We start from the raw sequence: 27,411 nt of genomic DNA on the forward strand, positions 1-27,411 counted from the left end.
TGGTCTATCTCTCGTCGCGTACAAGTATCCATGCAACCCGCGCGCATCCAACAAGTCCCGCTCAAAGGGGACATAACAGTACGTATCGTGTGCGTCCCGAAACACGTCGCGGCAATCTCGTTACCCGGCTAAAGACGTCTTTCTACCCCTCGGCAACATACGAAGACGCCCGGGCCGAAAGCAATTTCGCTTAAACCCCTCTCTCGGCGCGACGTACAGAGCGCTGTTCTTTCTCCTTTTCGCCTCTCCCGCATCCAGAAGACCGTTCCCGTGTGCCAAAATAGCGCCCGCTATTCGCTAAGGGCCAATGCACCACGAACGTCGGGGTGATAAGAAAATTCAATTGCGTCGCAATGTCGCACGTCGATGGTGTTAAAAGGACACGATCACGAAAAAAGGGAGAGAGATCTAGCGCGTTCTTCCCTCTTTCGCTGAAAAAAACTTCCCCCAAAAATTCTAGCGAGTTGTTGCACGTGAAATATTGCGTAGGTATCAAAAGTTTCAGTTTCGCGTAGTGCGTCGATAAAGTCAATGTTTTCCGATAATCGAGTGTTATGTATCACGTTAAAGCGATATGTTCCTTTGGCATTTTATTCCTCGTGCAAAATGTTTGCGATTTGTCGAGTTACAAACAAATTTTCAAACAAACGTCAAAAACTTAAAAAACTTTCTGTTACACGATATTATATTCTACGATTTTTAAGTTTTCATGTAAATTGCTATTAAGCGCAATTACAAGCTTTATAAGTTAGATAAGCTTTCATAACTTATAGTGTCGTAAGGTAGAACAAAGTTTGGTGTATTAATAATCAAATTAGTAATACCTTAATTCCCTTTTAACGAAGACAAATTTTCTCCTGCAGTGTAGACACCTTCATGAACTCTTCTTGCTCTTATAATCGACGTAGATCGAATGGGATTAAAAAGCGATTACGCGATAACGAGCAGTTTAACATCAATGTACTCTTAATGATTCTGTAATACGATCGAGCCTCGACATCAATGGAGTGTGACGTGCTCGCGCGTATTAAACCCCATAAAGATATCCAAAACTCTATTCATCAAGCAAAATTTTTAAAGATTAATTCGCAAAAACACGAAGTGATGATTTACACTTGATTTCACAAGCTGAACCTGACATTGATAAAATTCAGACACAAAATATTTTTCGATCGTAATTATCTTTTTTAAAAAATTCATTATCTTCCTCTTATGATTTAGAATTTTAGAATTTGATTTAATACCTCGGACTTTTTTTTTCATCATTTTTGAAGAAGACAATAGGGCTTGTCCTTTCATTCAATTCGCAGGTTTCAATTATATAACAAACTTTGTTCATTTCATAAAAATGATAAATTACAATTTTAGTAGAAATCTGTGATATTTCATTACAGCACCGTTGAAAAAATTCTATCGGGCAATGCCGGCAAAAACGAATCGAGCTAAAAAAGGTTATATATACTTAAAACGTGACAAAGGTTGTACTGCGAAACGTGGAAATTGTTCCGCGCTAATGTGTTACGGGATAATTCCTTAAGCGCTTAATAATAGTAACCAGCGTCTACGACATTACACGCACGCTAATAAGATGATCTCGAGCACACATTTATATCCGCGTAGGCGAGGTAATTAACGCGATAGCAACGTCGAAATGTTGGCACGCTGACGTTACTGCACGGTGCATTTAATTCGCGCGCTAAACCAGCCGGAATGGGGCTTTACCTGTTTTACGGAGACGATGGAAGTTACATTGAACTGACGCACAAAAAGATATTACTCGGATGAACGAAACGCAATCATCTCTTTCGAGTTTAAATAAATATCGCATGCATCGAACAAATTACATATCGATATAACAGAAAAGTCTATCTTTTGACGCACACCAATAATTACTCCTGTTGGAAATTATACAAAAATATTTTTAGACTCCTTTCAGTTACGTGCTGTCGGAATATTTATGATTAATACTCAAATATTATATATATATAAAAATATTAAAGTTGAAAAATTAAAAAAAATCAAATAAGAAGTATACACACCAAAGCTACATTGCAGAAAAACTTAATTAAGCATTATTTAATTAAGTCATTATTGTGTACGTAACAAAATTCTTCTCGATATGAAGTATTAGCTGTGTAATTTGTTCGATCGACTTCTTGTTTCGTCGTGTCATCGTCAATCGCAAAGCTAGTTCCTCCTGTTTTTCTTTTTCAACGTATAATTTCGCCTTTGGGAATACGAACTATTAACGGACGAAATTTCAGAGGATTTTAATTACGGGCAAAGAAATCGATTTCTAATTCTCGGTGGTGCGCCATACGGGACACAATTCCCGCGGGTTTACGAGATAGGAAAGATGAAAAAGGAATTTCCTGCTGTAAAATCGGTCGATTCCACTCTTAAGTAGAATGTTTTGAAATTTTTCACCAACATCGAGACAAAGGAAATAAAACGTAATTCGGCAAGAAAAAGCGAAAAAAAGGAAAATTATGATTTACGGATACGTGTGTATGTGTGTGTGTGTGTGTGTACGTATCTATGTGTTATGTGCTTTTTGCGCCTTTTTTGTCGCGGCAGAAAAGAGCGCGGTAACGCTCCGGTGATGTCATTTTTTTCCAGCAAACCGGCAACGGTTTTCGAACCACGTTTTATGTGGAATATTTTCGAATGAAAAGAGTGCAATTAAAAAAATGACGCGCACACCGGTAATATTTGATGGTATTACAAACGCGCGACATCGCGAAATTATCACGCAGAGTTGTTGTGGGAATATATAGAGCGGGAAATTTCGTAGCCGCAATTGTGAAACTCACCCTTGAGCTCCCTCGTCGGATGCACGGCTTCCAGAGGGTCGTTTAATCTTAGGACAGGATATGCCTCGCCACGGGTGATCAACGACGCTTTAATAGTCACCTGTGACACAACAAATACAACTCTCATTCTCGGCTCCCGAGACCTTTTTCATTTCACATTCGTATATTAATCATACGTACAATACACAGTGGAGTACTTTCCGTAAAAATTTATCGTACATTCTATTTCATATTTTAATATCGCTGTTGCATTTGTATCAATATTTATAATATTTATCTCTTTATTGATATTAATTTACATATTTCATATTGTGTTAAAAAAAGAATATAGGCCAAACATCAAAACATCTGAATTATGCAACGAGCCGTATTGCGTTATAGCCCCGTATTTTTAGTTTTTATAAATTCATAAATGTACATATATTTTCTTTTTGTCCTAATTTTGTGTTAATAAAAGTAATATTTCGGTAAAGTGTTTTGTTTATTCTGGCTACCTATTAGAACATAATTCAATTTCAGCTTCTCGATTGTCACTCTGCATCTTGCCGGACGAATGATAACTTCCTGATTGGATCGGTCGGGTCTTTCGACAATACGTAAACTAATCGGCAAATTAGCGATATCGCTGCTGCGAAGGACGCGAGATAGGGCGGCGAGTTATGCGACGGCTATACGACAGTAATGGCGCTCGCAGCTGACGACGTTAATAGAAGGATTTCGGGAGCGAGCCTCCTGCCTCCGTCCATCGGACTAATTAACCTCGTTATATCGCCGGTCCAACCGACAGGACGCTACTCCTGTTCCCGATGTAACGATCGTCGTACCTCTGTACGAACCGACCCAACGCGAGACATCCCCCCGTCGAGAGAGTTTAATTAATCTAATGACGGTCTCCGTAACATCCTTGAGTGACCGACGTAACTCGATGTGACGTATAGATACACGAGGATATACCGGACACCTTCAACATATTTAGGGTTGATTTTTATTAACAAAAATAAAATCGCGTAAGGTCACTGTTCATAAAATTAAATTAGAACAAAGAATTCCGATGAACAACATCCTCATTTGGTACTTTCGTTAAACTGGAAATCGTTTCCAGACAGCTCGAGAAATCCGTCGTTCAAAAATAATGCGGCAGAATTGGGCCATCCAATATGTATTCATGTCACTAAGCCTCAAATTTGAAAGTATACATTTTCATACAAGGGCCAGTATTGTAAAAGTTCTCGTTGAGCTTTAAATGGATATAAAATATCGAGGCATCGAAAACGCGAATTGGATTTCGCCAAAAGTCCAGTCTGGAGAGACCAGATGTTACATAGATCGATGATAACTTTTAGTTTTAGCAACTGTCGCGCATTTGTTACTGTTCCATCAATGGATGTCACACAACTGGACGATCGATGGATTCGATCGAAATGCGAAAGGCTGCTGCAGCTCGCGACAAGTACGACGATCTGCCGTCACAAATCGAATTTAGCATTCGGAGGCGACGTTGCGGATATTCGAAAAATCCGCGAAAAGCCGCGATTTTATTTCCGCCGAGCGTAGCGAGATTCATATTTCAAACTATCCGATTTATCATTTTTTTTTTTATCAAAATGATCAAGTACCTAATGTATCACGAATACTGGTGAGCTCTCGACACATATACAGCTATCGATGACGCAAAAAGATGATTCTATATTTAAAAATTAAAAAAATGTATGATCAAATTCTGTCATAAGGCTTCGTTTTTGAGAAAAAAAAAGTCGGTATCCAATCGATAGACGGAAGCCCACGCGGTTCAAAGTAACGAAGCCCCACCGGTGCAGTATTGCTCCAACCGGAGACATTAACCGGAAGTAACTCCGCCTCCATCAGGTGCCTCGTCATACTGTTCATTACTTATCGATCCGACCGGCGAAATTGAATTTAGCGGGAGAGAGCGATGGAAAAAAGGGGTCGACAAAGTATCAGGGGAGGAAAAAATGAGGGACGGGCAAGAGGCGGGCACGTTACAGGGTAGGTTTCGAACCGTGCGTCAAGAGCAAAGAGCGTAGGAGAGCAGTGCGGAGGAGAGAGCGGTCGGAATAACCCGCGAGAATCGAGAAGCGAGTCATGCGCGCTATCTCTCTCTCTCTCTTTCTCTTTCTCTCTCGTGGAATTTATCGCGTTAGTACTGCGAGCGAGCGAGGCTCTAACACTCTCGACACCGGGATTCCAATTAGCCATTTTAGTCATTTCGCAAGATCGAATTCTACCGATTCTCGTCTCGTTCGTCTCCTCATTCTTCCCCTCGCTCCCTTATCTCGCGAAGCGTCGCGCCGATCTCGGAATAGTATTGGCGGATGCCGGAGTACTTCGCTTCCGAGTACCCGATTACGTCGAGCATCACGGGTATTAAACGCTTGCTAATTCGATATCTTCGATAATGTAGTATAATAGAATCTTCATCATTTCCATTATCCAAATGTTCTGTCGTTTGAACCAGAATATTCGATGCGTAGAACATCGCGTCTCTCCTACTGAAACAAAAAAATATACCGCACGCTTGCTTCCTAAAGAAATGTGAAAGACCTGTTATCTTTAATTTTAGAACGTTAGACAAGAGGCTTTATAAAATATGGCGTAAAATTAACGTAATTTTACGCAGCTTAAACTACGTTAACGGACTTACATAATTTAGCAGACGTGAGAGGTCTATAAACGTGAAAGCAAGCCGTCAAGTTTTGCGCTTCGTTCGTTTTTCTTTGAAATAAATAACGTCGTTAAGCGTCAGGGAAGCAATTGCTCTCGGAACGACAAATCGAAATCGAAACGAGGAGACAATTTAGGTAATTTCATCAAATTCGTTCTCTCCTCCGTGTTAGCAGCGTTAGAAAAGCGAGGTAGACCGTGTCGTCATCGCACCCGAACTCATCGTATTGACTCGTTCCGCGGGGATGGAATTCCAGCGGATGGAATTCTCTCTCAACGATGCGATTTCCGCCAATACAGCCGTGCAATCGTTAGACGCGCGCGCGTACGTTCACGTAAAATAATAACGAAGAGATGCAAGCCTCGTTTTATACACGTGTTCGCAATTTCTTTCTTCCCTTTCTTCTCTTCTTCTTCTTCTTCGTCCAACGACTTCTTTTTTCAATGGTATTTCGCTTTTACGTTCTCATGCAATAACGAGGTGTTACTGCATTCGCGCTCGCGCTTCTCTCTCTCTCTCTCTCTCTCTCTCTCTCTCTCTGCTTTTTACTTTCTCGACAATGTTTCTTCTCCGTGTCCATCGTCGACTTCCTTAACTTCGCCTTATGGAGAACGCTCACCGTCTTGCGTTTCGTTCTGCGAAACGAGCTTGCCGTCGTCGGCGAAAAAAAATCCATCTTCGCCGTGACGCGAAAGAAACCCAGCGACACGGAGTAATTCTTCATCGCAGAAATACCGTAGAGTGCAGCGTCGGGCATAGCGTCGAGAAAGGGAGACATAACATGGATGAAATTGCGGCTCGCGCGACGATATTGAATGTTTTATAGTTCAAACATATCCTTTTCCAGAGCATTTCAAAATTTATATTTCATATTCAAACCACGCTTTTTGAAGTATCCTGTGATTTGCACCCGGCACGCAAAATATGATTTTACAATATTTCCTGGATTGTACCATTTATATACGTAATAACATCTACTCGTATTACAATAAAAAAAAGAACCACGTATATATATATATATATTTTTTTTTACTAACGATTTGATAGATATGGTTTGACAGGATGAATTACCGGCAGGTTCTAATTTCCTTTTAACGAGAGACGATACGTATACATCGTGCATCATTCGATTACGCGAAGTGTCCTGTAGTTTGGGAGAGCATTCCCACGGTATTGGATAAAATTGCGGTACGCGTGCAATTGTACGGACGTAAACTGCGTTTGTTGACGGATGTATTTAGCGCGTGGTCCCCGAGAGGGTGACAAGAGAGGAGAGAGGAGAGGAGAGAGGAGAGGAGTGTGCCGCCGCACGCACATTGTGTCGCGCGCATACCGCGTCGCCGTTCATCGTTTCATTCGGGCTCGTTAACCATCGTTAGCGCTGCCGTCCGTTCTCTTGTCGACCAAACCGGCGCGGCACGGCGCGCGGCATGCCGCAAAAACCGCGAAACGCGCGCGACAAAACTGTCCCGGACGGAAAGCCACAGACTTACCAGCAGCCACGGGCGCAGCGCGGTCGGGGTCTTTCGTCTAACGCTCGCAACGGTAATTGCGCTTAACGCTCGCGTAGGTATTCGAAAATGTCGCGCGATTCGTGTCGCCACTTCCTCTGCAGGTGTACAAAACAGGAAAGATTTCTTCGTACCCCGACGAGGAATTCCAAACAGGAATGCCAAAATTTACTAACTAACATTTCCTACAATTGTGATAAATGGAACTGTATAAATATTATATAGTCATAACTTTCTGTGAAATAATAATTACGATAACTGCATATTTTCGTAATTCTTCCTACCTTTTATTTTCTTTTGACGTTTTTTTCAAAGCACGCGCTGCACCTTCGCGTTTACTCGACTCGAGGATCGACAGTGGAGGGTTAACGCGACGCCCGTTTCGAAGGGCGACTGCTTTGACTAAGTACCTCTTCGGAACACACACACAGCGTGTACCCGACGACGCGCCGATGTTGGTGTCGTCTCGTTTGCGGCCGCGGAGACTCTCGCAATCATTGCACCGCAAATTGTCCCACAAACGTCTCGCGGGGCGTCCCTGTAATCTCACTGGGATACGGTCGTGTATACGCGTCTGTCGCGCCATAGGGGTTCGTAAAGTACGAAGTACACGCGCGCGCGCGCACACACACACACGCACACAGAGATTTAGGAAAATACGCGACGCTCTCTCCGCGGGGCGGAGAATCTCACCGAATCCCGCCTGTCGCGATTTACTCGTTGATAGTTAACTTGTACTGTTGTCCCGCTGGTTAAACGATAATGACAGAGACCTAGATAAATTTAGCGTCCTTGGCAGAAGTTTCAAGGAAAGACGTCCTACTGTACCATCGCGTCTCTGTGATCCTCGACGTTAAATACCCTCGTGGTGAAACGTCGAGTTTTAATATATCTCGTTTATCTTAAGTAAAGCTTTGCTTTAAATTAAATGGTGAATAAAATGTCAGTGTTTTCCGTGAGCATACAGCTTAGCCTGTATTTTTAATTTACGCTTCACAATCAGTATTTTTTCAGAAAGAAAAACTCGGTTCATTTATGTTATTTTTAAATTTAAATTAAAAATTGTTATTAAGCAGAACTCTTGTTACATTATACTGTAGGGAACTCTTCGTCTCTCTCAAATGAAGCGGAAACTCTAATCAGAACTATATGGAATTTTAATGTTGCTGGGGTGCATGTGCTTAGCACATGCCCAATAATAATATAACAATCAGTTTATATTGAGTTTTATGGGAGACCCCGCAGATGTAGTTTACCAACTATAATCATGCATTGCTCCGAGTGTTTGCAGAACTATACGGAGAATTGGCCCAAAGCGTTATACGGAGTCTGTCACGGTGTAGCACCCCCGTCGGGGGTTTATACCTCGAGTGGTTCATTATGCTGCTACGCCCGACGAAAATCAGATTGGCAAGCGTCAACGGGTGCCGGAGAATGCGACGTCCCTCCGTCCTTTGTCTAATATTTGTCAGGCAACGCGCGGGACATTCGCGGTCGGCGGAGTCCTGGAAACGATCTGGCGTCGATCCAACACCGGATCCCGAGCACGTAGCAGACCTTCCTTGGGATGTATATAGTTCGAACGTCGTCGTCATTATCGTTTCAAACCGCTGCCGACGACGACGACGACGAGGTCGGATACCCGGAAATTCCGCTGCCCGCGCGTGATCCATGCTCGGAGACGACGAGAAAGAGAGAGATCGGTCGGGAATTTCTTCGGATTCGTCGAAATTCACCGCGATATTCCGTTCAAATCACGAACTTTCCGAGGGTTTTCGGGATTCTACAATCTGCCCAGAATTGATGCCTCCCGACTATTGGGGTCGTTGCATACGAAATGTCGGAGCCCGAAAGTTTCAGTTTTATGGAGCGCTCGCTTATAAAGTAGACGTCTTCCGATAATCAAATATCACGTGTCACGTCAAAGCAACGCGATTCTTTTACGAAAGTGCGCTGCAACTTCCGTAGGAATATTTTTGAAGTACAGCAAATACGTGGGAACGAATAAAATTGTAGAAAGTACGTACAAAAATATTATTCCACGATCTTAAAATATGATATGTTAAAGAAGCAAATCAACTCTTAAATACCGTTCTTAAGAAGAATTGTACATTAGAAAAATTAATATTAACATATAAAACTTTATATTCAATATAAGTTAAGATACACATTTTCAATTTTTAACTTTATTCAAACTTGAAACTCCTAAATTTATTTGATAAAATTATGAAAATAGCTCCTCATTTTGCGAAATGTAAGAAACATTGATATATTCTTTTGAATTCAATACATCTGGTTTCAGAAAATTCTTACCAAACACAAACATTGAAATAAAAAATTTATATAAAATTTATAACTTACAATTCTTCAAATGTTGTTTAAAAGATATTTCGAAAAATAGCGTAGAAAAATAATTGTACTGAAATTGTACAAAAATCGACGCCAAAAATATGTATTAAGGTGAGTCATTAAGAAAAGTAGACGGTAGATCTCAGACGTTCCCTACACGGCCTACGCGGAATGGTCTTGTATTAGATCGAATCATAATAGAAGATCGCAATCCAGTCTCGCGTGGTCGAGCGCGGGGCAAACAAGCAAACGCTTGCGGATGGATGGATAGTGGAACCGCGCAGGTTAACGATCGGGCGTTACATCACGCATTGGCACGAGCATTGGCTCGATCTCGAGTTTAAGGTCAAAGACTTTATTTGCTTCTCTCTCGGCCGGTCGGCGCATAATGAACGCTATAGAGCGTAGCCGAGAACGGCACACCACGTTTAACAGCGTAAATCACGAGAGCGTTACCTGAAACGAGATTCGCCGCCGCGCGCAATCCCGGCCCGATCCTCCGCGCGCTACAATTCCGAGTTTTCTCCCCTCCACACTGAAATGTGCGATAGACGATCCTCCGGCGCGCCGAACAGAATCCAATTATCTCGCTTTTTGCCCATCGAATCACCGAATCACGGTCGTAAGCCGCCGCAGGGCGAGGCGAATGGTGCCAATTTTCGTGCCGCAAAAACATCCCGTTCGTACGTCGCGGAATCACGGCAACTAGGAAAACGGATAAATCTCTTTCGTGGGACGCTAATCTAAACTGTTAATTGAATGGCAAATGGCATTAGAAAGTTACATTTTTCGATGTACTCGTTACTAAGGTCTTCGTTGCAACGCTCGTAACGTAGCGTCCGATAAATCTATTGTTCGAGACATTTCGTAATGTTGTTAGAGATCGTACTGAATAACAATTCTTTTCTAACCGAGAAACGTTATTTCAATCGCGAAATACTTTCTCGTGACTGTCTGTTTCGCGCGCATATTATCAGAAGTCAAGATTACATGTATTTTTCTAGACTTTCAAAAACCACGATTTCTTGTGTTGCCAAAGTCCTCTGATTTTATATGTTTCCCTCGTCACCTTGCTTGAAATTTTTACAATGTCGCCCGCGACGTTTCGTTTATCGGTTTCCTTCCTTTCGTCATATTCATGAAACATCCCGAAATCCCGTCTCCCTTCCGAAACTAAAGGCGCCGTGTCTCGAATAGCTGCTTTCCGGATTATCTCGCGCGCATACTAATCCTCGAATGGCGCGATGTATGGAGCCATTATTCTAGCCTCGGTGTAAGGTTGTGCCTCGAGTAAATATATCTTAAAACAAAGGAGCTTCGCAAACACGCGACGTATACACGAAGCGCGAGTCTCTCACGTAGATTTCAGTGTGCATTCGCGGAAATCTGTACCAACGACCGTAAACACAGGTCGCCGGTGAAGTTCCGATGAAACTTTAATCAGGTCAAGCGAATTTGCACGCAAAATATTCCGCCGTCAGGAATATAAAGTACCTTCTATTTCTTTATAACTATGGATACACTTTTCCCCTAGATTACTTCTTCCGTTTAATAATTCACTAAATCTCCTTGAGGAGAAACGTCATTCAGATTTATGATTTATGAAAGAGCTCTCTTTGACAGATTAAAAAAAAGAATTAAAATACAGTAAGAATTAATGTATATAACAAAATGTAGTAAGAAATTTAATAAATTATAATATCGTAAAATTTACATTTTTTAATTTTTTATTGTTTATTTGTTATGTATTTCTTTATAAGCTAATTAATTATGATCAATGTGGTACAATCTAACGGTCAGTTTACTAATTTAAACTCATTCATGATTCATTCATTTTTGCACCCACAGGAATAATCCAGGATTATACCCGTGTATTTCTGTGTCGAAAATTAAAACTCCAAGGGACATTAATTTCTCACGTTCCACGAGCCTCTGCTTGTATAGCTTAAAATCACGCGAGAGTAAAATGTTTACCGAAATATTTACGAAACTCAAACTGTTCGTAACTCCGCTTGCATACCTACCTCTTACAGCGACTATTCATAGCTATGCAACTAGGTACATTTTTTCCCGAGTGCCCGCACTTTGTGTACCCGTACGTATGTGTGCGCGTACATAAAAGTAAAATACTTCCGCGTTTTGCGACGACGTAAAATTCAAAAATTTTACAACGTCGGCGAGGCAAAATTTGCGAGACGTGCGTTAATTCGGACATTTATTTATTCTCCCCGCGTGCCTTCGCGGAGGAAAGAAGAATAAATTAGTATTTCCACAATGACAATGCGCGCGTAGCTCGTAAAACGACTGGACAAAAAAAAGAAGAGTGCAAAAAAGAACCGGCAAAAATTTCATCTTCCCTTTTTGTAACCTAATGACTAATAAGCTTGCATTTATCACGCCTAATAACACTCGCGTTCGCCGCTTTCGTGTAACGCCCGTGTTAAAGCGACTCGCTTTCCACGTTGCCCATTGATGTTTTCATTTCATTACCGCAACGGTAACGAACGAGCGCGATACTTCCACGGTCTTATCTGTAATCCGACACTCTCTACGCTGCAAGAAGATCGAGAAACGAAGGGAACCTGCCCCTATACCCGCCGCCGCGCCGCGTCGTCGTATCTCTCGCGTTTGCATAACATTAACGTTTAAGAGACTTCCTTTCGGGGACGGAAATACGAACCCCGTCTGTCTCGCGCTAGAAAGAAAATTCCGCGTCTCATATTGCACGTTGATGTCGTTACATTAACTCCGCACATAGCGTTTTCTACGGCGCGATGGCGCGGCAGTGTCTGCGACGCTTTGGAAACCGCTCTGACGAGTGTCAGGCAAAATGAATTCGCGCGGATAACGGATATTTTATACTGTATGCCATTAGACTCACACTACCAGCAGTTTTCATTGGAATATTAACGTACACATTTCACTCTCTAATCCATTTGCAAACTCATTCCAAGTTCCTTTTCACGTGAAACCTCACGTATGATATTTCATAATTAAGGTAGGAAAATGGACAGCTTTCTTTTTTTAATTTGGAAGTTGGCTTTCGTTAGCAAGAATGTCGTGGTGTTACTGATTTTTCAATCATATAAAATATTTTAATATCCTGTTTCTCGTTTTCCACTTTCAATCAATCGCCAAGAGAGAGAGAACGTATCCTTTCAATCATGGATCTGTCGACATAAGTATGCAAAACATTGCCAGCTCGACTTGCGCTAGTTTTTCACACATCATTGCTTTTATCTCGATTGCATGTTTTATCGAGATGTAAACGTGGTTGTTTTCATTTGTACGTTGAAAAAGTTTTTGACATAAGACAACTCTTGGCTCAAAGTTACACAAGATGCCACACAATCTATCGGTTCATTTTACTAAAAGCCCTTCTAATTAATCCGAGATAGCGAAGGAGAGAAACAAGTAAATCATAGACCAAAGATTATTTGAGAATTACACATCTTTTTGCAAAAATGAAGTACAAATTGACAGATAAAAATAGATTGGCGAGAGCGTGAATTGGCGTTCATCGAATAATGATCAGCTACTATACCTATGTATAAGCAGCTTTTAACTTATCGTTGATTAAAGCATTACTTGCGAATCGTTTCTCGAACGAAAATTTCATTGCGCAAAATAACGTCACCCCGTCGCAATGTATGAACAACATTTCTCCTGTGACCATGAACACTTTCGAGCGGAAATTAGTGGAGTGGAAACTGCGCTAGTGGAAACTGGTTTCGATGCGCGATTCGCGGCACGCGCGTCTTGTACACGTAATCGAATTAAGTAACGCGAATGCAGTTACACGTTATTGCATTTCATGTCTACTTCGTCGTAGCTTAGAATATATTCCTTTATCTATAGTTAATGTTCTGTTATCTTTAATTTAGTGAATACTAACAATAGTAATTGCGTCAATCAAATATTAAATGTGTCTGTGAAGTTAACACGACATATTGTTAATTTTCAAAAAACAATATTAGTTCCAATAGCATAGTTCTAACGTTCTGATGAACATTAAAAAATGTTCCGCATGTTTAATATAAAAAAAATAAAAATTAAAAAATAACGTGCTAACATTACATTCCAGCACGGCATATCTCCCTCTAAAGTACTATATCCCGTCAAATATTACATCTATCAAACGTTCCCGTTATCTTAAGTTATTGTAATTTCATAATTATATAGCGTTTCAAAACAAAATTGCAATATTAATCATTTTTATACAATTCATAATATTCGTAGCAGCACGGCTTTCGACGGAATGTATCATGCTGATAATTTTCGGCACTGCTAGCGATAGTTCCAGAGCTATTAAAAAACGATTCAATTCAAAATGATTCACTCGCGTAGAACGGAATAAACCAGAACCATGACCAAAAATATCAAAAATTGTTAGCAGGACACCTTTCCGTTCGAATATCGTGCAACCATGGATATTCAGAATTGTGTAAAAATGATCAATTGTTGCAATTTTGTCTTGAACCGCTATTATATATAATTATAAAATCGTAGAACTAACAGCAACACTTGATAGATGTCGGCATATAGTAGATTAGAAGGGGATGTGCCATGCTGGAAACGTGAAATTAGCATGTCATTTCTTATTTTTTTATTTTTTTAATATTAAAACTGTGGAATGTTTTTTTAATGTTCATCAGGAATAGTAGAACTATAGAAAGTGTTACTGAAATTATTATTGCTTTTCAAAAATTAACAAAATGCTAATTTCGCAGACACATTAAATTGCAAATGTCCAAGAAAAAGGAAAATAATACAAAATTATTCATTATGACATAATTATCTGTTTTTATACAATCTGCATTAGTAAAACAAGCTGCAATTGGCAAAAGGTTTATAAATTATAATATAGAATGAGGTGAACTCTTTGAATTTGTTCCGAACGACTGACGCTCCGAAATAATACTGCACGTGATGTAAAAAATACTAATAAAATTACTTCAATTACACATGATAAATTCGTGCTACATTAAAAAATAATTAAAAGTAAGCAATTCATACAATTTGTTCTTTTTAAATTAAGAACTTGGAGTATTTAAATCATATTTTTTTATACGTGCGCACTGCTAGAATAAATTAAGGAAACAGATAAATTCGATCGAGTTGAAAACTTATAACGTAAAACGGTGATAACAACTGTTAAGAAAAAAAAGAATTTTTCAATGTGTTTTTCCGCCCCTCAAGTGTTGAGTTATGACGTGGGTAGGAGATTTTTTCGCGGAATCCGACGGCGAGCTCAAAAATAAATACGTCACGATTCCGCCGGCGCGATGAATATTTCATGACCGCCCATCGCATGGCGAGCGGTACATTTAACGCGTATGACCTATTTGACAGAGACGCGCCGTACATCGCGACCATTCGTTAACGACTCATTAACGAGCTGAACGACCGCCGGCATGCTCTAAAGAATTTTAGCGTGGTAAACGGCAAGAGCCTTCATCATGCATTTGTCGCGTCATGGTATCGAGAGATTCCGCAACACTCGTTTCTTCCTTTTAAATTTTGACCGCTTGAAGAAAAAAAAACCGGCAATGAATTAATTAAATCCGACCGAAATGAATAATATAGGGGAACAGAAATGCCGGCGAATTTAATTAACCTCGGTGAAATTAATTAAATTCACCGTTTATACAGCTATTTATAACATTAACCTGGCATTTATGATCGTAGTCCAGTCTGCATGGAATGATACTCTGGTTGCTGGAAACTAAAATAATTTTTCCTCAACAAAAGCGTCGAGACGGGAAACCTAGTTAATCATCTGACCTAATTTCTATCCGTACAACACTATTGCGGGACGAGTGCACACACAAAAGTTTTTAATTTTTTTATTTTTTTACATTATACTACTTACTTTTCTGTAACTTTTTTTTCATTAAGTAGTACAAAATGTTCCTACAGAATACCCGAGGTTGAGGTTTTATCGGCACAATATATTCTATTATTTATTACTGATAAAACAACGACATACAGATATATACGTCTGTCGTGCACGGGCCACGAATTTCCGGAGAATCGTGGATCTCTACGCTCCAGAGAGAATTGGAAGAGATTGCGAGACGACCGCGACGGAGAAAAATAATGCGGTGCACCTGCCGTCGAAATAACATCGGGAAACTGTCCGTTCTTCGAGTATCGCGTAACGTACGCGCGCTAAGGCGTTCTCCGCCTCACTCTGAGGCTTAGCTTGGTTGCAAAAGCCTTGAAGTTCGTATGTAACCCTCTTTTCAAATCACCCTGTATACCCGGGGCCGATCTCGCAACTGGCGTGCGGGAGGTCATTTACCTCGTAAATTACGAGATACCGAGATTGCGCCCCGTGATTTACGTCATGTGCGTAAGGCAGGCACAGCCGAGTTTAACTATCGGAAACAGAACTACCGTGAATGATCGTCGGCGAATACGCGACGCGCAGAATTTGGAGTTACAAAGCGGCCGGGCGCACACGCAGTTTGCGCCGCGCCGGAGCTGCGCGCGTCCGCGATCTCTTCGCCGCAAATTGGCGTTTCGTGAATCGTTTTAACAGTGGCTCGATCGATCTCTCCAATCGAGAGATTAGCCGCGCGGAAACCGCGCTTACCGCCGACCGACCGATGACGATTTCATATTGAAGCGAGCTAGGCTGGTCAAATCGATTGAATCGTCTGGCTTTCGCCAGAGATTATAAAAAATTATTTTTCCAATTTTTTTGAAATTTAATTGTCAGCCATGTATATCGATGTTACGCTATTATATCAATATACCGTTGCGTTGCTCAATGCCTCATATCTTCGTTTACTCGGACGTATCTCGCGCGGATAATGGCTAGCAGGTGCACCATTATCTGCCTGCGCGGATAATGGACATCTCATTGTGCCTCGAATAATCGGAAGCTACGGTATCTCATCTCTCTGGCACTATGCTCCTTTCATAGGTATATAAGATCTAGACAGGCAGGTATCGTTAACGCAGAACCGGAATACTGCCATGTACGATGACGCGGCGCGGCGCGGCGCAACGCGCAACGGCGCGGCGTCCCGGCGCAATGACGTAACGACGCGGCTGACGTTTCGATCCGTCCAGGGCAGAGACGTCGTCGTCACCGCAACAAGTTGCTCGACAAACTCGGTCTCCCGAGAGGCTCCTCGAAAGGGCCCCTTTCCCGCGTCTCCGCTTAGGAGTGCCGTGCACGTGTATCGAATGCGAACGTATCTCTACACGGTGCGGGGCGCCGTACCGTGTCGCTCGGGTTCACGCGGAGGCGACGGTGGTGGTGCGCAACGTCGGCGGCGACCCGACGATCGGTCTTGATTTATGGGGCGGGTAGCGGCGTGTTCAAACGTCGGAAACAAGGACTGTGGATTTTCGCGTATATGTACGCGTTAACGATCCGAAATAGCCGGCTACCGTATCCAACGAGATCGCCTATTTCACCTCGTCTCGCTATCGGGTGATCTCCCAGTATATCACCCCGGAACGATCGCAACGATTATTCCAACGACGTAGGAAACGCTCCCAGCACTAGTCGCTATCAAACGTTCAAGTAAGATTGATCGAGCTAATTATGGGATATGAACGCGAATCTCTCTTGCGATGATGAACTTAACGGATGTTGCAGATAAGCGCCGAGGACACGATTGAACGCGCGCTGAATGTACCGTGTTTTTCAAGATGTAAGATAAACGAAATTTTCCTTCATATTTCTGTAGCAATATAAGTATTACAGCAAATTGCTCTCTAGTGGTAGTGTAACATGTATACCTATTGCGCCCGTCACACTCCAATTTTCAGAAAACAAATTATTCAAGCACCGGAGCGAGAGCAAATTACTACGAGACACGGATAGGTTTCGTTTTAACGTTTCGTTTTACACATTGTTCGCGCGATTAAATGGGTCAATTAGTTACGTATGCTTGCAGGTTTCGCGTATCCACCCCGGACACATACGCATTATTATCGTTGTGCTCGTAATAACATTTCGGTGTTATTGACCTACCAATTATATCAATTTCATTTCACGATGGATATTATCGCGTTACGTATATACGACACTGAAACATGTACCGTCGTTAATTTTATCAGGTAACGAGATTTTTCAAACAATATGTTTATAAGCGTGTACATAGTACATAACAATAAAAATAGTAATATAATTTATTTGCGGCTTGTATAAAACCGCAGTGAAGTAAAACGCTGCTGTCTCGGCTAATAAAAAAATTATAATAATACTAATAATTCTCAGGCCACCGTGATAAGCTTTTCACAATCCTTACGAGTGTAGTTAATTATTCTTATCGTGGAGTGGAAAAAAGCGTGGAAATGTAACAATAATCTTTATGAATTGGATGCTTTATAAACGATATTAAGGACGCACACAAATAATTTTTCATCCTGTAAGAAATGTGAGAAGCGTTACTAAATTTCTTCGTCAATTATACGCATTTTCCTGAAAGTGAAAATCGTTAATAGAAAACCAACATTTCGTATGCGGCTCGATACGACTGAAATCGGAACGAAACCGGCAAATCGTGCGACGAAAAGATAATGAAAAAAAAAACACTGCAGCTCGTTTCGCAAGATATACTCCGATAAAGAGCGGTAAACGCGATTACAGGTTGTCCGTAATCATGTGGAATACGCTTCTCGTAATTGCACTTCCTTTGCGGAATAATCATACGATGAAGATACAAATGTAGATACATTTCCCGATAAGCCTGCAGAAAAACGACTCGGCGGTTTTCCGTCTGGATTATTTCACTCTTCTTCTCAGACTGACCCGCTATTGTTTTCGCTCGCCAGCCTGTATTACGCTTATGATATTGACTTACTGTACTGCAGTGCCGTTAGCAATGTATGTTACTCAATGTGTGTGTACTCTGTGTGTGTGTGTGTGTGTGTGTGTGTGTGTGTGTGTGTGTGTGTGTGTGTATACGCGCACACCAAATATATATTTTGCGTACTGTCCAAGTTTCATCGCGCCTTTCGTATACAGCGTACAATATTGTAACAGCAAAAGAGACTCAACTTTACGGCACTGAGAATAATTTACGATACTCTTTCGGTAGCACAGAAGATGTGCCAACAAGCTTTTGTTTCGTAAGATAAAAGTACACGTATTTTCAATTAAATCCTCGATCTCCCGGCTTATAGATTACTATCCTTTTATTTCACAGCAACGTCCATCGAGATAAATTAGTAAGATAAATTAATGTATAGCCGACAAGTTCATAGTTCCACGACAGCGCACATTTAATTTTCTGCGATCCAATCCGTTTAACTTTTAACTTGTATTTTTCTAACAACGATCTGTGAAATTAAAATTTTATAGACTTCTTTCTGAAAAATCTTGAAATTTACACATTTCTAATAAATACAAAGTAACGATGAAGTAATACGTTTGCAAATTGTATCGGCGACCTATTGATCTCGTTGAAACTAAACTCGTCACTTCTAAAATTAATTAATTATTAATTCGACTAATTACAGCAGGAATTAACGGATAACATGTATGTAAACATTCTGCCCGTAGTACAATCGATTAGCATCGGAACTGCACAATGGTGTACTGGAATACGCTCAACAAATGTTTGTACAAACGTCTAAAATGCCTAAAATATTTCTGCATGAAATTACTTACGAAATGCTAATGTAATATTTTGAAATAGCTTTACTCAAAATTCCGGGAATTTACAGCATTACAGAATTATCTATAGAGTTTCTCTTATAATTATTATAATCTTGTTCACACAGGATATTTCAGAATCCCGTCTCATAAATTTTTAATTTTAACTTATAGATTTTTCGAGAAATTTGCATTTTTACCTATCCATTCTTCCTATCCATTTTTCCCTCCGAAGAATTCCCGAGAAAACTATCATCTTTTGCCGCAGCTGCATATTCAACATTAACTATTCTCATAATTAAACGTTGAATTCAAACTTCGGGAAAGTAAAGTCAATTTAGATGAATAATGAAGTTTCGTTATATTTAATTTAACGCCCTCAGAAGTTTCATTCGCATCTTCATTTACAATCGTTTATATTTTAGAAACTATCACAGGTTGTTCCAACGTTTTAATTAAGGCACAATCAATTTTGATTAACAAAGAAATAAAACTATTAAAATCCAGATATAATTTTAACGTATTAAAGATTCTTTTCGTTTGTAGCTGCAATTTACCCGGGACTTACGGTTCTCACATAAAAATTGATAAAAACAATTCGAAAATATCGCTATCGAAAACAAAGTCTCGGAATTCTGGTCGTAAATGAACATGTATTGTTATTCCGTATAAAATTAAAAATTGATGGTTTATCAACTAAATAGTCTGCGAATTACTAATGAAAAAATATTTCAAAAAAATTAATAAGAGAAGATTAATGTTTTATCACTTTATTTTAATATTATATTTTGATAGTATTTTTTACGACCATTGTGTAAAAATGCTCATTTTCATGTTGCGTTAAAACCTCTTCTCCCGAGGCCGCACGATTAAATAACTGATAAGTACTCGGCGTGTTTTCCTGTGTTACGCATGTAGAATTAGAATTTAAAATTCTACGATAAAATTTAAAATCTCGAGATACGAACATTAGAATTTAAAATCGCAATGTCGACGACTTCGTACTTCAGTTTTGCGACGTTCTAGGATACATAAAAATATAGAAGTAAAAAAAAATATCAAATTTAAACTGCATATCAAACATATAAAATTTATAACGAAATGTACGAACAACAGAAGCAGCAATTTGAAATGTTTATCTACGAATGCAGCATTAAGCGTGCAAATGTATGCATATACAGAAATACATCTTTGAAATTGCTGATTGTCATTCGCGTTTTTGGGCGACGACGCCGTAGTCTAGGAAGTCGCGACTCGCCGCGCGAGCAGTCCTTCCCGGAAGGACGCGACGCCATCTGACGCTTTCTCCGGTTCGCGCGTCTTCCCTCTGCGCAAAGAAAAATGCATGTTTACATAACGCATATGATCGTCCCGTCGCGAGGCGCCGGAACGCGGCGGCATTTTGTCATCGAACAAAAATAAACGGCGCGCAATCTTCTCGCATATTATGTCCCGCGAGACGCGCGTACGTCGCCATTCACGGTGGACGGGATTCCATATTTTCACGCATGGCACGGTCATCGACGCATCAGGTGTCAGTCACCCCGGAGTCGCGAGTCGCGAGAACGCGAAAGTCTCGTATGCGCGCGGCTAGTTTGACGCATGCACGTAGGCACGCACGCACGCACGCACGCACGTACGCATGCAGGCATGCACCGTCGTTTCTGTGAAGATGTTACGAAAATTGCGACGTGACACAACTCCGATCTCGCCACGGACTCGCGAGCGGAGCGTCGTGCGATCGTACATACCATTTAGTGAGCGTCATATAAGTATAAATAGGATGATTCTTCATGAACGACACAAGAAAACTTACTGGGGAAAGTTGACGTCAAAAACTTTTACGTAGCGGCGAGAATCTCTCGAGTCTGGCCGAATCGCGCCGCCAGATGAAGGTCGGCGGCGAGACGCGATCGCGAGCGAGAGGAGGATGAAACGAAGATCGCTACTCACCCGGCGTTCCGTTGACCGTGGCAATTCCACCCGTGACCCGTCGTGACCGTCGTCAGCGTCGTCGTAGTCGTGGTCGTCGTCGTCGTCTCCGTCCCGCGTGTCGTGCGCCTTTCACTAGTTTCGCAATCGACGTAGAAGATGCGGCGTCCTCGCGGATTCCTTCGTTCGCTGCGGCGCCGGCTTTACTTTTTCAGATCACACGCGACCAACGTGAGGCGATCGACGAATCGCCGAGAAACGCACGAGCTTACGCGGACACGCACGAACGCGAGGGACTGCGAGTCCGAGTACGGAAGGAACTACTCCGAACGCTCCCATCGGTCAGCTGCTACTGGCCGCCCCCGTCCCGACAGTCGTCAGCGCGGCGCGCGGCGGGAAAAGGGTGGACGGCCGTGAGTGACGCCGCCCCACGGTACCACGCGAAAGCTCCAGCACGCTCGCACGGTCATGCACCGACCGATGACACGATGATATTGCGTTCCACGCTCGTACTTATCTTCAGTGCAGACTGCAGCGTTTGCGCGCGTCGTTTCGCGACTGCGATTCTATTTTATGAATAAAATGAACTCTACATTAATTTAATTCCTTTCTCTTTTTTTCTCTCTTCCTATATCTCTGAAAATAGATGTGACAATGTAGTACCCATTTCGAAAATGGATCTATTGGCACTAGTGTATAGGAGTTCAGCCCAGATCAGCCGGTCGGTATGGCCGCTCTCATGCTTCTCTCTGGTGTATGTATATACATACGTGAGTAGTGAGTACATACAATTACACTTTTCGTGATGTGGAAGCTCATAACAATATGGTCGCTCGCTAAGTACGGCTGGAAACGGGTGTCCTGACGTACGGACAATTTTCCCGACGTGGAACATTGTGGGACATTTGGACCCTTTTTTTCCCTTCGAAAAAGGATTGTTGTTCCCCACATATACGTGACGTGAGATAGGACGGAAAAATGTTGACGGCAGCTGCGAGTATGTCCAACAATGGTGGCTCCTACAGTGTCGAGAGGCCACCCACTCCAGACGTGGATCTCTTTGACACGATGGAAATCCCGTCCTTCATGAGTGGATTATTTCACCCGGAATACAAGAAGTGAGTAGCCTAGATGTGATCCTCGCCTAGCCTCGTTCGGATGAGAAATCATTTCTTTAATCGCGGAGCGATTGAAAGCTAACTTTAGACATGCGAATACCTGTCGTATTGCATTACTGTCATCCTTATCTTGTTACTGTCTCTATCGCATTGTTATTTGAACGAATGTAGTAGAAACGCATATGCGTTGAACACGACATTGCATACATTTACAGACGGACATTTTTCATAAAAGCATATCCATTTCAGACATGACGATCTTAAAGAGATGTTGGACAGTAACAAGGATGGACTCAAATTGGAAGCCATGAAACGTATAATTGGGGTAAGTATATAGTTTATGTTTAATTTGTGATTTATTGATCGATAATAACTTGATTTTTTCCTCAGATGGTGGCCAAGGGGAAAGATGCTTCGGATATGTTTCCAGCTGTTGTAAAAAATGTAGTATCTAAAAATATCGAGGTGAAGAAGTTGGTATATGTTTATCTAGTTCGTTATGCGGAGGATCAACAGGATCTGGCACTTCTGTCCATATCGACATTTCAAAGGGCTTTGAAGGATCCCAATCAGCTGATAAGAGCAAGCGCTCTGAGGGTGTTATCCAGTATACGGGTTTCGATGATAGTGCCCATCGTGATGCTGGCCATCAAAGACTCGGCTAGCGATATGTCGCCGTACGTGCGGAAAACTGCTGCTCACGCTATCCCTAAATTATACTCGTTGGACCACGAACAGAAGGAAGAATTGATAGGCGTGTTAGAGAAACTGTTGTCCGACAAAACCACCCTTGTGGTGGGCTCGGCAGTAATGGCTTTCGAAGAAGTGTGCCCAGAGAGGATAGATCTTATCCATAAGAATTATAGAAAATTGTGCAATTTGTTAGTGGACGTTGACGAATGGGGTCAAGTGGTTATTGTTAATATGCTCACTAGATACGCTAGAGCACAATTTGTTAATCCAAATACCGATGTAAGTATATGTATATCGTCGAGAAACGCTGACAGGAAAAGATAAATGATAACTAATTTAAAATAATAATTTTAAAAATATTCGCAGAGTTTAGAAGAAGACGAAAATCGGCCATTTTACGACTCCGATTCCGATTCTTCCAGTACGAAGAAACCAAAGTTCATGTTGGATCCCGATCATCGTTTGCTGTTAAGGAACACGAAACCACTGTTACAAAGTCGAAACGCATCGGTGGTAATGGCGGTTGCTCAATTATATCACCATGCAGCGCCCAGAAGCGAAGTTATGACCGCCGCAAAGGCACTAATAAGATTACTGAGAGGCCATAGAGAAGTGCAAAGTATTGTGCTTCATTGTATCGCCAGTATATCAATTACGAGAAAGGTAAGCGCATCGAAACGTGATACAAATTGATCTGCGGTAATTTAATTTGCATTGTATGTATTATATAACCGACACATTCATGCTGTTCTGCGTTCCACAGGGTATGTTTGAGCCTTTCTTGAAATCATTCTTTGTGCGGACTTCCGATCCTACTCACATAAAACTTCTGAAACTCGACATATTGACGAATTTGGTGACGGAGACCAGCATCAGTGTGATACTGAGAGAGTTTCAGACATACATCTCCAGCAGTGACAAGGAATTTGTCGGTGCCAGCATTCAGGCAATCGGCAGATGTGCAAGTAACATCAAGGAAGTGACCGACATGTGTCTCAATGGACTGGTTTCGTTGTTGAGCAATAGAGATGGTAAGTTTCTTATCAAGTTTATAGCGTATGCTATATTACATTGTGTACCATATCTTATGCCCTATTAAACATTACGTTATTTTATTTTTTCCACAGAGGCCATTGTGGCAGAAAGTGTTGTGGTAATAAAAAAGCTCCTGCAAACGCAGCCGAATGAACACAAGGACATCATCGCTCACATGGCTAAATTAATGGATTTCATCACAGTGCCACAAGCCAGAGCGTCTATCCTGTGGCTCCTAGGCGAGTACTCGGACAGAGTGCCTAAGATAGCGCCGGACGTGCTCCGAAAAATGGCGAAAAGTTTCGTGAACGAGCAGGACATAGTGAAGCTGCAGACCTTGAATTTGGCCGTGAAATTGTGCTTGAACAATCCCTCGCAAACGAAGCCGTTTTGTCAGTACGTCTTCCAACTTGCCAAATACGATCAGAATTACGATATCAGAGACCGCGCGCGTTTTCTACGGCATTTCATCTTCGACGAGGAAGGTGACGCGAAGAAACTTCCACAGTTCGCGAAGAGAGTGTTCCTCGCACCGAAACCGGCACCAACTTTAACATCCAGGTTCAAGGACTCGGAGTATCAATTGGGCACTCTGTCCCACTACCTGGACATGCCGTGCGTAGGATACCGGCCTTTACCGCCTTTCCCTGAAGTTACGCAAGATCCATCTGTGCGAGACGTCGCGCCGCCCACTGCGCAGGAGCTTAAGGAAGAGCGCCATAGTAGGAAAGAAAAGGAGAAGAAAAAGAGCAAGGGAAAGGAAAAATCATTCTACAGTGACGAGGAAAGCACTCCTGCTGAAGGTACCGTCCGATAATTAACATTTGCGCATGTATCATATGTTTGAATTTTCCATCTCTAATTTCAGAATCGGACAATCAGTCATCCGATTCTTCGTCCAGCGAATCTTCAGATGAAGACAGCGATTCCTCAGACTATACAAGTGAATCAGATAAATCCGAAACGGGCAGTGGAAAGAAAAACGAATCCAAATCTGACGATTCTGAAAGTGAGTCGTCGAGTGGAGAAGAGTCAGATTCTGAAGACGAAGACGAAGACGAAGAGGAGAGTGAGACTCAAGAGAACGAAGAAGAGAAACCGAAAGTTGTTAAGCAAGAAGTGAAAGAGAAGCCAAAAAGCAACTTTGATCTGCTATTGGATCTGGATGATGGTTAGTTTGATTCAAGAAATAAATTAGAAAAAATTAGTATCAATGTATTCATTATATCTTTTTGTTACACAGTTGTTCCAATGACTCCTGTGATGACGCCTAGTTTGGGTGGTTTTCTTACCCCAATTAATTCAACAACAATCACAGATAACGTTCGCGAAGTATCAACGTCGTTTGTCCCGTTAAAAAAGACTACTTTGTTAAATAGTATCATAGGGCATGGCTTAAAAATTGAATATAGATTTACAAGATCGCAGCATTTAGTTAGCTCGAGTTTGATTAGTATCGAATTGACGTTTTCGAACGAGAGCAACGATGCCATTAAGGAGATTCAAATAGGAAACAAAGTGAGCAATGTTCGAAGTATTGTATATCATACGACTGTTTATATTATCGTGAAATAATATATTTCATACGTAACTTTCTTTTCAGAATTTACAAAAGGGTATGCTTATTCATGATTTTACGCAAATAACATCACTCGATGCAAACGCTACGCTATCGTCGACGTTAGGCGTTAATTTTAATGATTCCACTCAACCGGCCAATTTCAACATCGACTTTACGATCAACGACGAGAAATATTCGTGTCCGGTCAGTATCAAACCACCGATCGGGGAGATAATAAGATCTGTGACCTTGCCCGAAAGCATGTTCAATGCGGAGAAGGCCAAATTGAAAGGTATGAACGAGCACATAGCGAAAATACCATATTCTGGGAACAAAAACGCTCTTCTTCAAAAAGTGTTCGAGACTGCAAATGTCGCAAGAGTATTTAACGAGGATGAAGTTATTCGGTAAGAACACGCGTTTGTTTCACAAGCACGTATATCCTCTCTTCAATATATATATATATATATATATATATTTATTTATAATTATATTTCGAAAACTAACCATCGCAAATGCTTACAGGTTTGCCGCTCACACTTTAGCATCTAAATCATTGGTATTAGTGACAATAAAATTCATTGACGCCGAGCAATTGGAAGTTTGTGTGAATTGTGAAAAAATGGTTATAGGATCAATTTTGTTGAATGAAATTAAGAGTAATTTAAAATAAAACAGATACATATGCTATTTATACGGAATTAAATAATACAGATATGTTTCATACATTCATGAGGCAATTTGAGTACTTCTTTCTTCGTTAAGTGAAGGTAAATTTTTTTAAATAATATATTCCATTTTAATTTCTACGTATACATTCATATACGCATGTATGTACGTACATACATATGTGTGCATTTCTCTAGATATACGTATATGTAAATATGCATATACGAGTAAATATATGATGTATAATTACAAATATATATATAAATATTCTGTTACGCCATTGCGATGGCTTTTATAATAAATTCTAACTGCTTTTTGTCATAAGGCTGATCTTTTCAAACTACACCATATCAATTGCTGTGACCCGCTGATATCACAGTCCGCGATCTCCCAGAAACGCAGTCGGTACTCCTTGCGACTTGTCAGGAACGTTTTCAGTACTATGTAAATGAGAGTTCATGTTATATAAATACATGAAAAAGTGCTGCGAAGCTGGATACTCACGTCTTAGCATTCCGCTGGAGATCGGTTTCGAGAAGCCGATGTCTTCGCTCGGGAAGCGCGCGACCACGTCCGACAGGATTTCCATACCGAAACCACGGTTCCTATATTGCGAACGAATGTACGCTGAATCTACCACAGGCATCATGTATCTCTCTTTCGTCGAGAATACTTCCGTGCCTGGGCGAATAATTAAGAATGTCATATATTCTCTTCCTGAATTTTTCTAACGTCACACTAATTACCTGTAGGTTTAACGGTGTAAAACCCGATCGCTTTGCCTTCCTGCCACCTTAATAAAACGACGTCGAGTTCGTCCACCAGACCGTACAACGACTCAAGCTTTTCCGATCGTGGCGTATCGAAGTATGGATAAACGATCTGGCTCAGCGTGTAAAAGAGCACCTTATCACGATCCGTTTGGACCTCCCGCCATTCATCGTCGAGTCGATCGCAATAAGCGGCGTCAACGTCGATTATCTCGTTGTTTAACGTTACAGATACGAAGTGATCGCCGTCGACACAGTCTATGCGACGGACGTCGCCCTGAATGTTCAAGCTCCATAGATCGAGTCGAGTCGTTTTAATTCGTACGCATTTTCCGCATCTGCGAATCGATTAAGTGTGGATAAAAAAAAACATTTTCCGTGAGAATGCGAGTAACAATTGCGCTAACAGTATATCTTTTACAGACGAAAATTGAGGGACAGCTTGAAAATATCATTACGTAATAGATTAGTTTTAACACATTGACAACGTTACGTGGCAGGCTAATCGGAAAATGAAATCAGAAACGAGTGACGCAAATTCGTGGAACAGCAGTTGATTCATCACCTCGAGCACATCATCTTGAGCAGGCGGATCGAAGACGCCGATAACGTCGCGATAAGAGAGAAATATTCAACCAGATTGCCTTGCGAAAAAGTG

General features: G+C 41.3%; 3 protein-coding genes across 6 annotated transcripts in view; 1 reads left to right on the top strand and 2 right to left on the bottom strand.

Moving 5' to 3' along the window:
- Positions 1 to 21,255, bottom strand: part of LOC105454120 (protein-tyrosine sulfotransferase) — a 71,966-nt gene extending 50,711 nt beyond the window's left edge. For all 4 annotated transcript variants that reach the window (XM_011696497.1, XM_011696498.1, XM_011696495.1 and 1 more), the window contains exons 1-2: positions 20,929 to 21,255; positions 2,814 to 2,913 (exon numbers count right to left, since the gene is read on the bottom strand). The gene's annotated coding sequence lies outside the window, so the exon portion shown is untranslated. The remainder of the gene's footprint in view (positions 1 to 2,813; positions 2,914 to 20,928) is intronic.
- A 440-nt stretch (positions 21,256 to 21,695) lies between these two features.
- On the top strand, positions 21,696 to 26,054 carry LOC105454125 (AP-3 complex subunit beta-1). Its single transcript, XM_011696503.1, has 10 exons — positions 21,696 to 22,025; positions 22,275 to 22,350; positions 22,416 to 22,997; positions 23,085 to 23,381; positions 23,482 to 23,749; positions 23,846 to 24,556; positions 24,622 to 24,924; positions 24,997 to 25,271; positions 25,357 to 25,721; positions 25,840 to 26,054. The coding sequence occupies exons 1-10, from the start codon at positions 21,886 to 21,888 to the stop codon at positions 25,985 to 25,987; spliced, it is 3,165 nt and encodes a 1,054-aa protein (XP_011694805.1). The 5' UTR covers positions 21,696 to 21,885; the 3' UTR covers positions 25,988 to 26,054.
- LOC105454124 (soluble lamin-associated protein of 75 kDa-like) lies at positions 25,978 to 27,403 on the bottom strand. The gene is made up of 4 exons (XM_011696502.1): positions 27,319 to 27,403; positions 26,730 to 27,091; positions 26,488 to 26,664; positions 25,978 to 26,423 (listed from the first exon to the last, which is right to left on the bottom strand). Exons 1-4 carry the CDS (start codon positions 27,330 to 27,332, stop codon positions 26,302 to 26,304), a joined length of 675 nt encoding a protein of 224 aa, XP_011694804.1. The 5' UTR covers positions 27,333 to 27,403; the 3' UTR covers positions 25,978 to 26,301.
- Between the last annotated feature and the right edge of the window lie 8 nt (positions 27,404 to 27,411).

The sequence above is a fragment of the Wasmannia auropunctata genome, unplaced genomic scaffold, assembly GCF_000956235.1.
Source record: "Wasmannia auropunctata unplaced genomic scaffold, wasmannia.A_1.0 LD335988.1, whole genome shotgun sequence".
Taxonomy (NCBI): Eukaryota; Metazoa; Arthropoda; class Insecta; order Hymenoptera; family Formicidae; genus Wasmannia; species Wasmannia auropunctata.

Bases quoted from the DNA above. Each gene is read 5' to 3' on its own strand.
- LOC105454125 (XM_011696503.1), top strand. From the start codon at position 21,886: ATGTTGACGGCAGCTGCGAGTATGTCCAACAATGGTGGCTCCTACAGT. The intron at 23,750-23,845 runs GTAAGTTTCTTA...TTTTTTCCACAG, and splicing joins GTTGTTGAGCAATAGAGATG to AGGCCATTGTGGCAGAAAGT. The intron at 24,557-24,621 runs GTACCGTCCGAT...CTCTAATTTCAG, and splicing joins GGAAAGCACTCCTGCTGAAG to AATCGGACAATCAGTCATCC.
- LOC105454124 (XM_011696502.1), bottom strand. The intron at 26,665-26,729 runs GTAATTAGTGTG...TTATTCGCCCAG, and splicing joins TTACACCGTTAAACCTACAG to GCACGGAAGTATTCTCGACG. The intron at 26,424-26,487 runs GTGAGTATCCAG...TCATTTACATAG, and splicing joins CTCCAGCGGAATGCTAAGAC to TACTGAAAACGTTCCTGACA.